This window comes from Bubalus kerabau, chromosome 1 (genome assembly GCF_029407905.1).
Source record: "Bubalus kerabau isolate K-KA32 ecotype Philippines breed swamp buffalo chromosome 1, PCC_UOA_SB_1v2, whole genome shotgun sequence".
Classification (NCBI taxonomy): Eukaryota; Metazoa; Chordata; class Mammalia; order Artiodactyla; family Bovidae; genus Bubalus; species Bubalus kerabau.
The window spans coordinates 128,555,709-128,569,197 of record NC_073624.1 but is presented as its reverse complement, the minus strand read 5'-3'; the positions used below and the strand labels follow the sequence as shown (position 1 = coordinate 128,569,197).

General features: G+C 43.8%; 1 protein-coding gene and 1 non-coding gene across 6 annotated transcripts in view; one reads left to right on the top strand and one right to left on the bottom strand.

Moving 5' to 3' along the window:
• Positions 1 to 13,489, top strand: part of SIPA1L2 (signal induced proliferation associated 1 like 2) — a 249,552-nt gene that overhangs the window by 188,739 nt on the left and 47,324 nt on the right. For all 5 annotated transcript variants that reach the window (XM_055588324.1, XM_055588305.1, XM_055588315.1 and 2 more), the window contains exons 11-12: positions 10,176 to 10,433; positions 12,361 to 12,444. In XM_055588324.1, coding sequence (XP_055444299.1) covers positions 10,176 to 10,433; positions 12,361 to 12,444 — 342 coding nt within the window. The remainder of the gene's footprint in view (positions 1 to 10,175; positions 10,434 to 12,360; positions 12,445 to 13,489) is intronic.
• LOC129642454 (U6 spliceosomal RNA) lies at positions 8,218 to 8,324 on the bottom strand. The gene has a single exon (XR_008709724.1). It is a non-coding gene; the product is annotated as a U6 spliceosomal RNA (small nuclear RNA).

Genomic DNA, 13,489 nt, shown 5'->3' with positions numbered 1-13,489 from the left:
ATGTCTGGTGAGAACAAAACACAGGAAGCTGATGACTTAGTACAAGCCAGCCTCACTTCCTGTGTAATAGGCACGTACCTTGTCAATTCAAAGACCTTATTCAGAGGGCTTGGTCAAGTGGGTTTCTGGATCTCTTTTACTGTAGTCTCAGGGTCTATTTCTATCTATAAATTAAAGAAGTTGGTAGAAAAGTGAATTAATATTTCATCAAGTGCCTACCTATTTCAGATGTGGCACTGCCCTTACCTTTACAGTCAGTTACACTGTGTGGTTATCTCCCTATTGGAAGCGTTTGATTTTTTTATGCAACAGAAGGAGTTTGTGATTCGAGTGAATGAGCACCAATTATCCCTGTCACCTTGTTGGATAATTTGGAAAGAGTCTTTTAGCTATTAGCAGGCTATTAGCATAACAGACATTAAAATGATGAAAATATCGGTGATTACTTCAATCCCTCAGGCTATAAGGTCTCTTTGACAAAGCGCATAATGTAAAAGAAGCAGATATTTTGTTTGAGGGGATCTATCTGCCTTTGTTGCCAAAGAGAATCTTTGAGCTCCTAGTGGAAACTGACATGACGTGGGCTCATTAAATGTCCTTTGATAGTTTCTGAAGGAGACGGGGGAGTGCGTTGGAAAGAGTGCTGAGCCAGGAGTCAGCTTCCGTGTCCTAGGGTGAAAGCTGTCTCACCTTTCCAAGTCTGTGAGCCTTCTGCAAATTGTAGATGTCCTTTGTACTACTGCAGACATTTCTGTGAAATTGAAATGGTGTAGTGTAGGTGGAAACCTGCAAAGTGCCATACAAAGGGAAGTGTGGATTAGAAGTAAAGGACTGCATTGCAATATGTTGGAAGACTTCATGAGATTTGTGGGTTGAGGTCAAGGTTCACTGAGATTCTCCCAACAAAGTGAAACCAACAGGCAATTTCAGAGTAAATGCAAGTTGTGATACGTGATTTAGCTGTGCTGTGGGCCCATGGTTTACCCTGTCCACACCTTGCCAATTTGTTCAGCTCTTTTATTTTTTTTTCCTGGTAAGAATGCATTCATTCCTTTAAACTTTCTCAGTTCTCTTTCTCAGTTCTTTGGGAGTTTGTTGTTGCGCCTCAACAGTATTTATCCCTATTTATTATCCCTAGGATTTCTCCTACTTCTTCATTTTTGAAAGTCATACATCCAACTTTGGTATGAGAGTAAAGAACAAAGTATCAAAATAATGATTCATTGTTCTATTGATGAATGTGCACAGGGAATTTTACAGCTCTAAAATTTTCTGTGCTTCTGATTATTACATAAAGTTAAACTTTACCGTTCTATAGTTCTGTAAATATATATTATCTAGAAAGAACTTTCAGCAAAGTGTATGAGCCTTTTGCTGTTTTATATTGTCTTTCTTTATGGAAGCAAAAAGTCATCAGTTTGAAACCAGTTTCTTTCCTCGACGCTTTCGCTTTGGGAAGCTTGCATACTTCCGTAATTTAATCTTGACGCATCCTCTGCTGTTACTGTTCCACTGGAAAGAGGTAAAACATGGGTCCACAGAGTCTCTCCCCTTTCTGAGCTGCATATTGGCAGATCTGGGTTTTGAGCACAGGGCACTGACTTCTCTCCCTTGGGTGGAAAACAGTGTGACTGCTGTAGAGCATTTCTACTGATAATGAATAAAGAAAACTGTGCAGCTTGGCTGGGCTCCAACAGTGATAGTCCTGATGGTCAGGTGGTCCAAGTTGAAGCTCCTTTAGAGCTGAGATTACAGCCTGGCCAGCAGTGATTCTGGTTTCAAGCACCCATTTATTAGTGGTAAAGGGAGGGTCCTCTTCCAGAAAACCGGACGTATCACTTGGAAGGGATGATGATGCCATCTTGGCGACCTTCCCGGTTGTCTCTGAAGTCCTGGGTCCATGCTACAGTGCTGAACAGTGATCATTAGTGCCTGTCAGCTGTGAGCCAGAGGGCACACAGCCTCTGCGCTGCTGAGCCTAGAAGCTGGAAAGTGGGAGCAGCCACAGACTGGAAATTTACAGGTGGGAACCCCTGGTGTAGGCAGCTTCTGGAAGCAGGGAGAACATGGAAGAGTGTGGATGTAAGGAAGTTACTCAGTGTCCCTGGTAGACGAGTAAGCTGTTGCATAGACTCCACAATGCCAAGTGCAGAGGAGCAAGTGGGGTTGTTTGTCAGAATAAAGCAGTCAAACCTAAGATGCTCTGAGGGCTCCAACTAAGGGAGCCACTTGTTATTCTGATAGTTTTGTAGCATCACATTTTTAAACCAGCACGTTGTTTTTGATGCTCTTGGTCTACAGAATGTTTTCCCTTCTAGGACAGGTGACTGGGAGAGATTATGAGACTCAGAAAAGTCGTTCTCTAGACAATCAATGTTAAAAATTAAATTTGTTTTGATCCCTGAAGCTGAGTTTGTTTTGATCCCTACCTAGCATGGCAATTAGAAGCATAAGTAGATGATGTTTGTTATGAAGCAAAGATGTAGTCGTGTAAGTGCTCACGTGCTAGTGATACCCCAGCCTTATCTATGCCTTCGAGTGCCTTCTTTTGGCAGGCACACCATGAAAACGGTGCCAGAAACTAGAAATACAGTTCAAATCCACTGACTCAGTTTGGTGTGTTGAAAGGAGATGGAGCACGTTTATCAGTGAGGTGTGTGATTTCTCCACTAATATAGGAAAGCAAAAGATGGAAGTCTTTTCTTCAACAACAGCTCAGTTACACACGAGATTAGCAGCTCACTTGTTCAGAAGTGGGCTTTCCTAGTAGCTCAGTTGGTGAAGAATCTGCCTGCAATGCAAGAGACCCAGGTTCAATCTCTGGGTCAGGAATAGCCCCTGGAGAAGGAAACGGCAACTCATTCCAGTACTCTTGCCTGGAGAATTCCATGGACAGAGGCATCTAGGCAGGCAATGGGGTCACAAAGAGTTAGACACGACTGTGCTACTGCGTTCAGAAATGGCTTCTTGGAGCTTTTTTGCATTTCGTCAGTTTGGGTTTGAATTGTCCTTTATTCACTGGCCAGAAATGTGTGCCACGTGCCCTTCACCAGTGCCGGATATTCCAATGAGTGGGGCTCTTGCCTGGCATCCTGTGCTCAGACCACACAAGGTGGACAGAGCAGTGTGCTCAAGGGCAGGGACAGTTTCTGGTACCTCCAGCACCCTGAGCACCTCTGAAGGCTTATTTGTAATTTTATTTTACACCTCTTCCCATTTCCCTAAAAATCGGCTGAATTTCCATATGTATCCTTCAAGGATTTCCTCATACATATGGAACAGAACTGAGTTTGACTAGGTTTGAGGATATGTTATAGTCATATTTATTTGATGTCTTGGTCATAAAAAGTAAACAAAGCAAATATCTAGTTTGTGAGAGTAGTTACCATAAAAGTGTCTTGGCAGAATTAATTTTGATTTTAAAATAAAGTCATTCTTTAAGCTTATTTTCATGAGGGCAAAAGAATGCCCATGTTTAGTATTAAAAGATCATTTACATATGACCTTGTGCAAGAGGATGGAAATGAAATATTCAACCCCCATTCTCTCTTCAACCTAATATGTGGCACAAGCGTTTGTCAGTGGTCTCTCAAATATTAGTCATGATTATGCATTTATATAGCTTTTTTTTACCCAAGATTGAAGCTAAATTACAGCCTCTTACTAAAGACTATAGTCTGTGAGCATGAATTAAAGACGCTGTACCCAGCGGCCTGTCTTTTCTTTTTTTTTTTTTTTTTTCTTTTTAAACCAAACCCAATAAACTGGAAACACAGAGCAACCTCTGGAAATGCAAGGTGCCCTTTCTTCCCTAAGATTCAAGGTTCACATGCGTTTCATTCAAAACACAATTCCAGGACTTTTCACTGTTAAGAGATTCCTTGACTTGGATGATGCAGGCACCTTTAGCCTTTGAGACCCCAAAGCCTGAGGTTCACCTGAACGTCCAGTGACTTGCTTACAACATAGGTTAGGGTGGAAGACAGGATTCCGTATTCTTGATGTTTTCATGTATGCTAATATCCCACCTTTATGATTTTTGATGAGGTCATTGGCCATATGCATGAATCAGTAGTCCCAGGGGATGTTGTATCTAATTAAATAGAAAGACACTTGGAAACAATGTAAATCCATGAGCAAAAAATTGTAGCATCTTAGCACTTTATTTTAAAAAATGCAACCCAGTGTAAATCTCAGCTTATCAGATTTGTCCAGTTATTTAGCACATTCATGAAATCCAGAGTAATTTAAACTTGCCTAGGTAAAAGAGCACATGTGGAAAACTCAGCAGTGGCCACAGGACTCGAAAAGGTCAGTTTTCATTCCAATCCCAAAGAAAGGCAATGCCAAAGAATGCTCAAACTACCACACAATTGCACTCACCTCACATGCTAGTAAAGTAATGCTCAAAATTCTCCAAGCCAGGCTTCAGCAATACATGAACCGTGAACTTCCAGATGTCCAAGCTAGTTTTAGAAAAGGCAGAGGAACCAGAAATCAAATTGCCAACATCCGCTGGATCATGGAAAAAGCAAGAGAGTTCCAGAAAAACATCTATTTCTGCTTTATTGACTATGCCAAAGCCTTTGACTGTGTGGATCACAATAAACTGTGGGAAATTCTTAAAGAGATTGGAATACCAGACCACCTGACCTGCCTCTTAAAAAGCAAGAGTTAGAACTGGACATGAAACAACAGACTGGTTCCAAATAGAAAAAGGAGTATGTCAAGGCTGTATATTATCACCCTGCTTCAGTTCAGTTCAGTTCAGCCGCTCAGTCGTGTCTGACTCTTTGCGACCCCATGAATCGCAGCACGCCAGGCCTCCCTGTCCATCACCAACTCCCATCTGAATGCAGAGTTCCAAAGAATAGCAAGAAGAGATAAGAAAGCCTTCCTCAGTGATCACCCTGCTTATTTAACTTATATTCAGAGTACATCATGAGAAACGCTGAGTTGGAAGAAGCACAAGCTGGAATCAAGATTCCTGGGAGAAATATCAATAACTTCAGATATGCAGATGACACTACCCTTATGGCAGAAAGTGAACAGAAACTAAAAAGCCTATTGATGAAAGTGAAAGAGGAGAGTGAAAAAGTGGGCTTAAAGCTCAACATTCAGAAAATGAAGATCATGGCATCTGGTCCCATCACTTCATGGGAAATAGATGGGGAAACAGTGGAAACAGTGTCAGGCTTTATTTTGGGGGGCTCCAAAATCACTGCAGATGGTGATTGCAGCCATGAAATTAAAAGAGTCTTATTCCTTGGAAGGAAAGTTACGACCAACCTAGATAGCATATTGAAAAGCAGAGACATTACTTTGCCAACAAAGGTGTGTCTAGTCAAGGCTATGGTTTTTCCAATGGTCATATATGGATGTGAGAGTTGGACTGTGAAGAAGGCTGAGCGCCGAAGAATTGATGCTTTTGAACTGTGGTGTTGGAGAAGACTCTTGAGAGTCCCTTGGACTGCAAGGAGATCCAACCAGTCCATCCTAAAGGAGATCAGTCCTGGGTGTTCATTGGAAGGACTGATGCTGAAGCTGAAACTCCAATACTTTGGCCACCTGATGTGAAGAGTTGACTCATTGGAAAAGACCCTGATGCTGGGAGGGATTGGGGGCAGAAGGAGAAGGGGACGACAGAGGATGAGATGGCTGGATGGCATCACCGACTTGATGGACATGAGTGTGAGTGAACTCCGCGAGTTGGTGATGGACAGGGAGGCCTGGCGTGCTGCAATTCATGGGGTCATAAAGAGTCAGACACGACTGAGCGACTGAACTTGAACTGAGGTAAAAGAGATGAATTTTGCTTTGGGGGAAAGAGAGTTAAAAGATAAGTCAAGTTTACTGATAAAGAGATAATCCCTACTCATTCTCTACAACAGACATCTTATCTTTTTATAATGCTTCCTTTAGTTCATCCAGTCTATTCTCAAAGGGTAGCTAGCACCACCATTCATTTGGCTTCCAGATCCAAAAAGCAGAACACTGTTTTTGATTTCTCTCTCTCTCCATCCCAAGCTCCAAGCACTGTTGATTTGACAGATTAGAACTTTTACCCCACTTTGCTGTTTCGAAGAATGAACTTTTCTGTGTCCTGCCTCTGTGTGGGGCCTGTGCCCTCCCCTGCCTTCTCCCCTCCGGACACTCAGTATCTCTGCTTTAATCCAGGAGTCTGAATTCTACCATAATATGCCTTGACACACCTTTTTTTCCCTTTAGTTCTGGAAATTTTTGTGTATTATTTGTTGATCATTTCCTCCCCACCTTTTCCTCTCCTCTTTCTCTGTTAGGTGAATTTAGACTTTGTAGATTGAACTTGGATTTTCTGGCTTTTAAGGAAAAGCTCCTCTGTTTACCTTCCATCTGTCCTACTGGATTTTTTATTTTTTTTTTCTTCTTTTTTTTTTTTTTTTTTTTTTAATTTAATTTTATTTTTAAACTTTACATAATTGTATTAGTTTTGCCAAATATCAAAATGAATCTGCCACAGGTATACATGTGTTCCCCATTCTGAACCCTCCTCCCTCCTCCCTCCCCATACCATCCCTCTGGGTCATCCCAGTGCACCAGCCCCAAGCATCCAGTATCGTGCATCGAACCTGGACTGGCAACTTGTTTCATACATGATATTTTACATGTTTCAATGCCATTCTCCCAAATCTTCCCACCCTCTCCCTCTCCCACAGAGTCCATAAGACTGTTCTATACATCAGTGTCTCTTTTGCTGTCTCGTACACAGGGTTATTGTTACCATCTTTCTAAATTCCATATATATGCGTTAGTATACTGTATTGGTGTTTTTCTTTCTGGCTTACTTCACTCTGTATAATAGGCTCCAGTTTCATCCACCTCATTAGAACTGATTGAAATGTATTCTTTTTAATGGCTGAGTAATACTCCATTGTGTATATGTACCACAGCTTTCTTATCCATTCATCTGCTGATGGACATCTAGGTTGCTTCCATGTCCTGGCTATTATAAACAGTGCTGCGATGAACATTGGGGTACACGTGTCTCTTTCCCTTCTGGTTTCCTCAGTGTGTATGCCCAGCAGTGGGATTGCTGGATCATAAGGCAGGTCTATTTCCAGTTTTTTAAGGAATCTCCACACTGTTCTCCATAGTGGCTGTACTAGTTTGCATTCCCACCAACAGTGTAAGAGGGTTCCCTTTTCTCCACACCCTCTCCAGCATTTATTACTTATAGACTTTTGGATCGCAGCCATTCTGACTGGTGTGAAATGGTACCTCATAGTGGTTTTGATTTGCATTTCTCTGATAATGAGTGATGTTGAGCATCTTTTCATGTGTTTGTTAGCCATCTGTATGTCTTCTTTGGAGAAATGTCTATTTAGTTCTTTGGCCCATTTTTTGATTGGGTCATTTATTTTTCTGGAGTTGAGCTGTAGGAGTTGCTTGTATATTCTCGAGATTAGTTGTTTGTCAGTTGCTTCATTTGCTATTATCTTCTCCCATTCTGAAGGCTGTCTTTTCACCTTGCTAATAGTTTCCTTTGATGTGCAGAAGCTCTTAAGGTTAATTAGGTCCCATTTGTTTATTTTTGCTTTTATTTCCAATATTCTGGGAGGTGGGTCATAGGGGATCCTGCTGTGATGTATGTCAGAGAGTGTTTTGCCTATGTTCTCCTCTAGGAGTTTTATAGTTTCTGGTCTTACGTTTAGATCTTTAATCCATTTTGAGTTTATTTTTGTGTATGGTGTTAGAAAGTGTTCTAGTTTCATTCTTTTACAAGTGGTTGACCAGATTTCCCAGCACCACTTGTTAAAGAGATTGTCTTTTCTCCATTGTATATTCTTGCCTCCTTTGTCAAAGATAAGGTGTCCATATGTGCGTGTATTTATCTCTGGGCTTTCAATTTTGTTCCATTGATCTATATTTCTTTCTTTGTGCCAGTACCATACTGTCTTGATAACTGTGGCTTTGTAGTAGAGCCTGAAGTCAGGCAGGTTGATTCCTCCAGTTCCATTCTTCTTTCTCAAGATTGCTTTGGCTATTCGAGGTTTTTTGTATTTCCATACAAATTGTGAAATTATTTGTTCTAGCTCTGTGAAGAATACTGTTGGTAGCTTGATAGGGATTGCATTGAATCTATAAATTGCTTTGGGTAGTATACTCATTTTCACTATATTGATTCTTCCAATCCATGAACATGGTATATTTCTCCATCTGTTAGTGTCCTCTTTGATTAAAAATATGAAACGCTTCACGAATTTGCATGTCATCCTTGCGCAGGGGCCATGCTAATCTTCTCTGTATCGTTCCAATTTTAGTATATGTGCTGCCGAAGTGAGCACTGGATTTTTTATTTTGAATTTCAGTCATCCTCATTTTAAATTTCGGGCTTCCTTGGTGGCTCAGTGATAAAGAATCTGCCTGCAATTCAGGAGACCTGGGTTTGATCCCTGGGTTGAGAACATCCCCTGGAGAAGGGAATGGCAACCCATTCCACTATTCTTGCCTGGAGAATTCCATGGACAGAGGAGGCTGGTGGGCTGCTGTCCAGGGGGTTGCAAAGATTGGACACAACTGAGTGACTAACACTTTCAGAGGTTCCTCCTCTTTCTCTGAGGGTGGTGAGCCGCGTGGCAGGGTGATTGGGTGGCTTGCACCTGCTTGTCTTCATTGTGGAGAAAGATCCCTGTTCTTTGCAGGATGATCCTGAAGCTGGGTGTGAAGGAACGAGGACTAACTCGGGGTTCTCGTTTCCAGCAAGGCTTTTCCTTCACCTTTTGCTTTCATCTCTGCTCTTCTTGGTACCTCCTGGCCTTGAGTTCCTCCTTCCACGTTGTATTCCATTGACCGTTGCTGCTGCCCCTTAGAGGTGGTGGTGGGTATTGCCTGAGGGGCCCAGTGCTGGCTGGGGGCTCACTGTTCACTCCTTCCCTTTGTCTTCCACCCTCTGTGGCGCCTGATGCTGCCTGTTCCTGCACCTGCTCAGGTGTGCAAGGGGATGGGGTGCTTCTCCTTGTCTTTCTCTTTGCACGCCCTTGGGTTTGCCTTTCCCTGCTCCACTATTGGCATTCCACCGTTTGCCTCCTATCCTTACGCACTGTGTTTTGGTGTCTCCAAGCTTTGTTGATGATCAAGTTTGTTTATGGTTTTTCTTGTCTTTGTTCCTTTGTAATGATTCTGAAAAGTTCTACTCCACTGTCTTGAGGATGCAATTCTCCTTTTTAAAGAGTGACACCTTATTGCCCTGATAGATTTCTTAGAGGGTGAATATGAGAGTTTTTCTGTTGACTGCAGAATGTCTAGGGAGAGGCAAGGCTTCATCCACGGGCTAAATTGGGACAATTTACCCCGACACTCAAATCTGAGACTCACCCAGTCTTCCTGTGTCCTGGCCAAACACCAGTTGGCTTTGCAGGTCACTTTAGTCAAGTCAGTAGTATCAGTAATGTGTACACAATGTAACTTGAGGGATATCTGACTTAGATCACATTTTTCAGGCTAAAGGGTCTTACATCCCTGACCGGTCATTTGAGCCTGTGGGAGATAATTTGTGGGGAGCCATGACACTAGTTCAAGGAAGTGACCATGGCAACTAAGTGACTGACTAAGTAGTGACTAAGTAAGTGATAACTAAGTAACTAACTAATGTGACTTCAACAGGATGGGCATTCAGGCTTTTCCTTGACTTGTGACAGCTTTTGTTGAATTTGTTTTTCACTTTTCTCGGATTCAGGAGAAACAAGTGACATGTGACTCAAATTCCTGATTATGACTGTACTTTCATGTATCTGTTCAGATTATATATGAGGTGTTTTTAATCTATTAATGTGTATTTATCACCCAGTTTCAATGCAAATAATTCCATGTATGCAGATTGGTTAAAGATCAATCCCAATCTGCCCAGGGATTGATTTTGCAATCAATAGTAGTTTGCAAACTACTTGGAGAAACAGAGCCTATGCATGAAACCCTGGACAGCCAAGGTTAACCAGAGCCATAGGCTTGAGACCAGGTCCTCCTGGTCTGTGCTGCGTGACACACAGACAAGGTCACTGTCAGCCAGGTCTACTGCTGAGGGTGGGTGGCCTTGCCCCATCACCCGTGAGCCCCGAGAAGCACATGCGAGGCTGTGTGTGAGTCGAGCTAGTGGCTCAGTGCTGAGCACCCCCTAACCATCTCTTCTTGGCTCACAGAGGGTGTTCGGAGCTCTGCCGGATCCCCATGGTGGAGTACAAGCTGGACAGCGAGGGAGCCCCCTGCGAGTACAAGACCCCTTTCCGGAGGAACACCACGTGGCACCGCGTGCCCACGCCCGCCCTGCAGCCCCTGCCCAGGGTCTCCCCGGTGCCCGGCACGCCCGACCGGCTGCAGTGCCAGCCCCTTCTCCCGCAGAGCCAGGCCGCCATCCCCCGCAGCACTTCCTTTGACCGGAAGCTGCCCGATGGTACCAGGTAAGCTGGTGGCCCTGGTGAAGCCCTGGCTTGGAACTTCACGTGGTTGGGGGACTTGTGTGTGACTTAGTCATTTCTGAAGTAGCTTGTTCTGACCCAGTGGCAGCAGGGCCGCCGGGCAGGCCCCGAATGCTGGGGCACAAGTGGTTCCAGCCAGCAATGGTGCTGATGGCGTGCAGGTCTCCCCCATGGACACCACCCCCCAGGGCCACCACCGTACCTCTCCGCAATAATCCTCCTGTCAACTCACTCTCCAAACCATGTTGGGAAACCATTCTGCAGGAGCCTCTAGACAAGCATGAACAGTTTCGAGTATAAAGAAAACAAAGCCACAAAAATCATTGATGAAATCCCGTCATCCTAATGGTCACAGAATTTTCAGAGGTCCTAAGATCATTGGCATCTCTTTGCTTTTCTCTCTCATTCTAAGCGGAGGGAGTTGAATTTAAAATTAAGTTTTTCCCTGAGAGGGTGCACCTGTTTAAGAGTGAAATCCAATAACGTTAGAAGCTGCTGAGAATTTAGAGACGTGACATGGAGAGGTAGTTCTAAGTGAACAGCATAGTAGATCTGTTGTTGCTATTGATTTTTACTCCCTTTGTTTTAACTTTCACATAACTTACGGGCTGTGGAGACACTGAGAGCTTCCTCAAAATTCCTTCTTAGGCTTTCATCTAATAGAGCATATGTTGTAAGCAGTCACTGAGCCAGGCTGCCCGCTGAACGTGTCATCACCTTGTGCTGTTCCTTGGCCTCTCCCATTCTCCAGTTTCCTCCTCTGAAAAGTAAACTTAGCTGTAATAGAGACCTCCACAGGGCCTTATGATGACTGAATCAGTCCACAGAGGTTAACTGTTTAGAACAGTCCTGGCCCGTAGGTGTAAGTCTCTATAGGTGTTAATAATAATCACTAGGATTATAACATGTGGGCTTCCTCTGACTTCTCCAGTCTGTTTTTCCACAAATGAGCGCAGGAATGGTGTTAACTAAATTGACAGTGAATCATCTGGGCTCTGGCTCTCCCTTCTCAAAGGTCTGCTGAGTTTATAATATTCAGAGAGATGCATACAGTAGGTAGCCTGGGTGTAAAGGGGTGACATCAGAAGGGAAGGGGCCTATAGAACCTCCCTTATTAACATATAATTTAGTAAATTATAAGGAATTCTTTTGGGCTTCCCAGATGGCGCTAGTGTTAAAGAACCCACCTGCCAGTAGGAGATGTAAAGAGACTTGGGTTCAATCCCTGGATTGGGAAGATCCCCTGGAGGAGGGCATGGCAACCCACCTCAGTATTCTTGCCTGGAGAATCCCTTGGACAGAGGAACCAGTCCATAGGGTTGGCAAGAGTTGGACAGGACAGAAGCAACTTAGCATGCACACGTGCACACTCAAGGAAGGCTTCTAATAGCAAAATGAAAAGTTGGCAAGCACGTCTTCATCAAATGAGTTCTCACAAGCGTCACTCATTTCTGTGTGTCTGAAATAAATAGGATTACATACAATACATGTGCAGAAATAAATGGTTTTGCCAAATTTAGAGTTTTCCCTCTGCCTCGGTTTTAAATATAGAAAGAACCACAACGTCCCTTGCATTGTCTCATAGACCAAGTAGTAGTGATGTTTGCATAATTCTGTGTATTCTATTGCTGTCCCCCATGTTTAACTGGGATCATTAGCTGTGCTTTCAATCTTTAGGTGATAAAGCCTTGTTCCTGCCATATCTTCTTCCTATAATAAATTACCAACCATAATACCCCTGAAATCTCATGGCATCACCAATTCTCAGTTTATTTGTCCATGATCGCAATGTGTGTTTCCCCTTTTCTTCATCACTGAAGAATGAATTCATTTGTAAGTCAAAACAAGCCAGGTCCGGATGCTGGCAGCCCACCTCTGTGCCTGTTACTGATTGTAGTCAACCTTTCAGAAGTTCGCCCAGCAATCAGTCATCATCCAGCGACCCCGGACCGGGCAGCAGCGGACCATGGAGACCGCAAGTTGGATACGACGGGTACCACTCCTTTTCCCCTTCTGTGGGCTCCTGGGGGGACATGTCTTCAGGGAACACTCAGAAGCGCTTACTTTGCACAAGGCCACTGGGAACAGAGAGACTCAGATAGCACTGTGGTAGGGCCAGTGCTTCCAGACTGGGTAGCTCATCATTTCTGTGAAAGTGGACTCATTTGTCTATATTCTGAACTTGTCTGTTTTCTTTTTTTTTTTTTTTTTAATAAGGGAGAGTCTTTTTGAACACATGAAAATTCAGGATTTGGAGACTCTGTGGGTGATGGCCCTTGGGAGTTTCCCTTCACTTACATTGCTGACAAGGAATAAATTCACAGCCTTTCTTGAAAGTGTTTTTCTCTCCAAAACACAGCCCAGAGTCTGAGGAGGCAGATTTAGCATGGGACACATTTCCTCTGCCTCCTGTGAGAGCAAGTGGAAGCTGGGTGCAGGGCCGTCCACACAGCGCCCAGGGGCCCGAGGGCACCTGTGGACAGGACCCAGGATGGACGGACGCAGTAACAAAGGAAATAGCTGTACACTCTTGGGAAGAGGAGGGCCGCCCCAGGGATGTGGCTGTATTTTTGCAAGGAAATGCAGGCGTTGCCCCCAGCAGCAGTGTTTCTGTGCATTGCTGCAAGCCAGTGTCGCCTCTGCCGCTTGAAGGAGCTGGGCGCACTGCTGAGGTGATGGACCGTCCAGGCAGCCGGAGGGGCTGGCACCAGATGAGAGACGCTTCCGTTCCTCCTCTCACATGTGCCCAGGGAAACCCTCTCCCCGCACCCTCTCTCCTTCTGGTTTGGGCTGAGAAGTAGAGATTTATAGTCTGAGTTACATGCATTCCCTGCCTTAGATGCTGGATGGGGTTCTTAAAAGTACTTTTTTTTTTTTTTAATTTTTGAGATGGTTAGATAGCATCAAAGATTCAATGGACATGAATTTGAGCAAACTCTGGGAGATAGTGAAGGACAGGGGAGCCTGGTGTGCTGCAGTCTATGGGGTCACAAAGAATTGGATATAACTTAGAGACTGAAAAACGACAACAAAAAAGT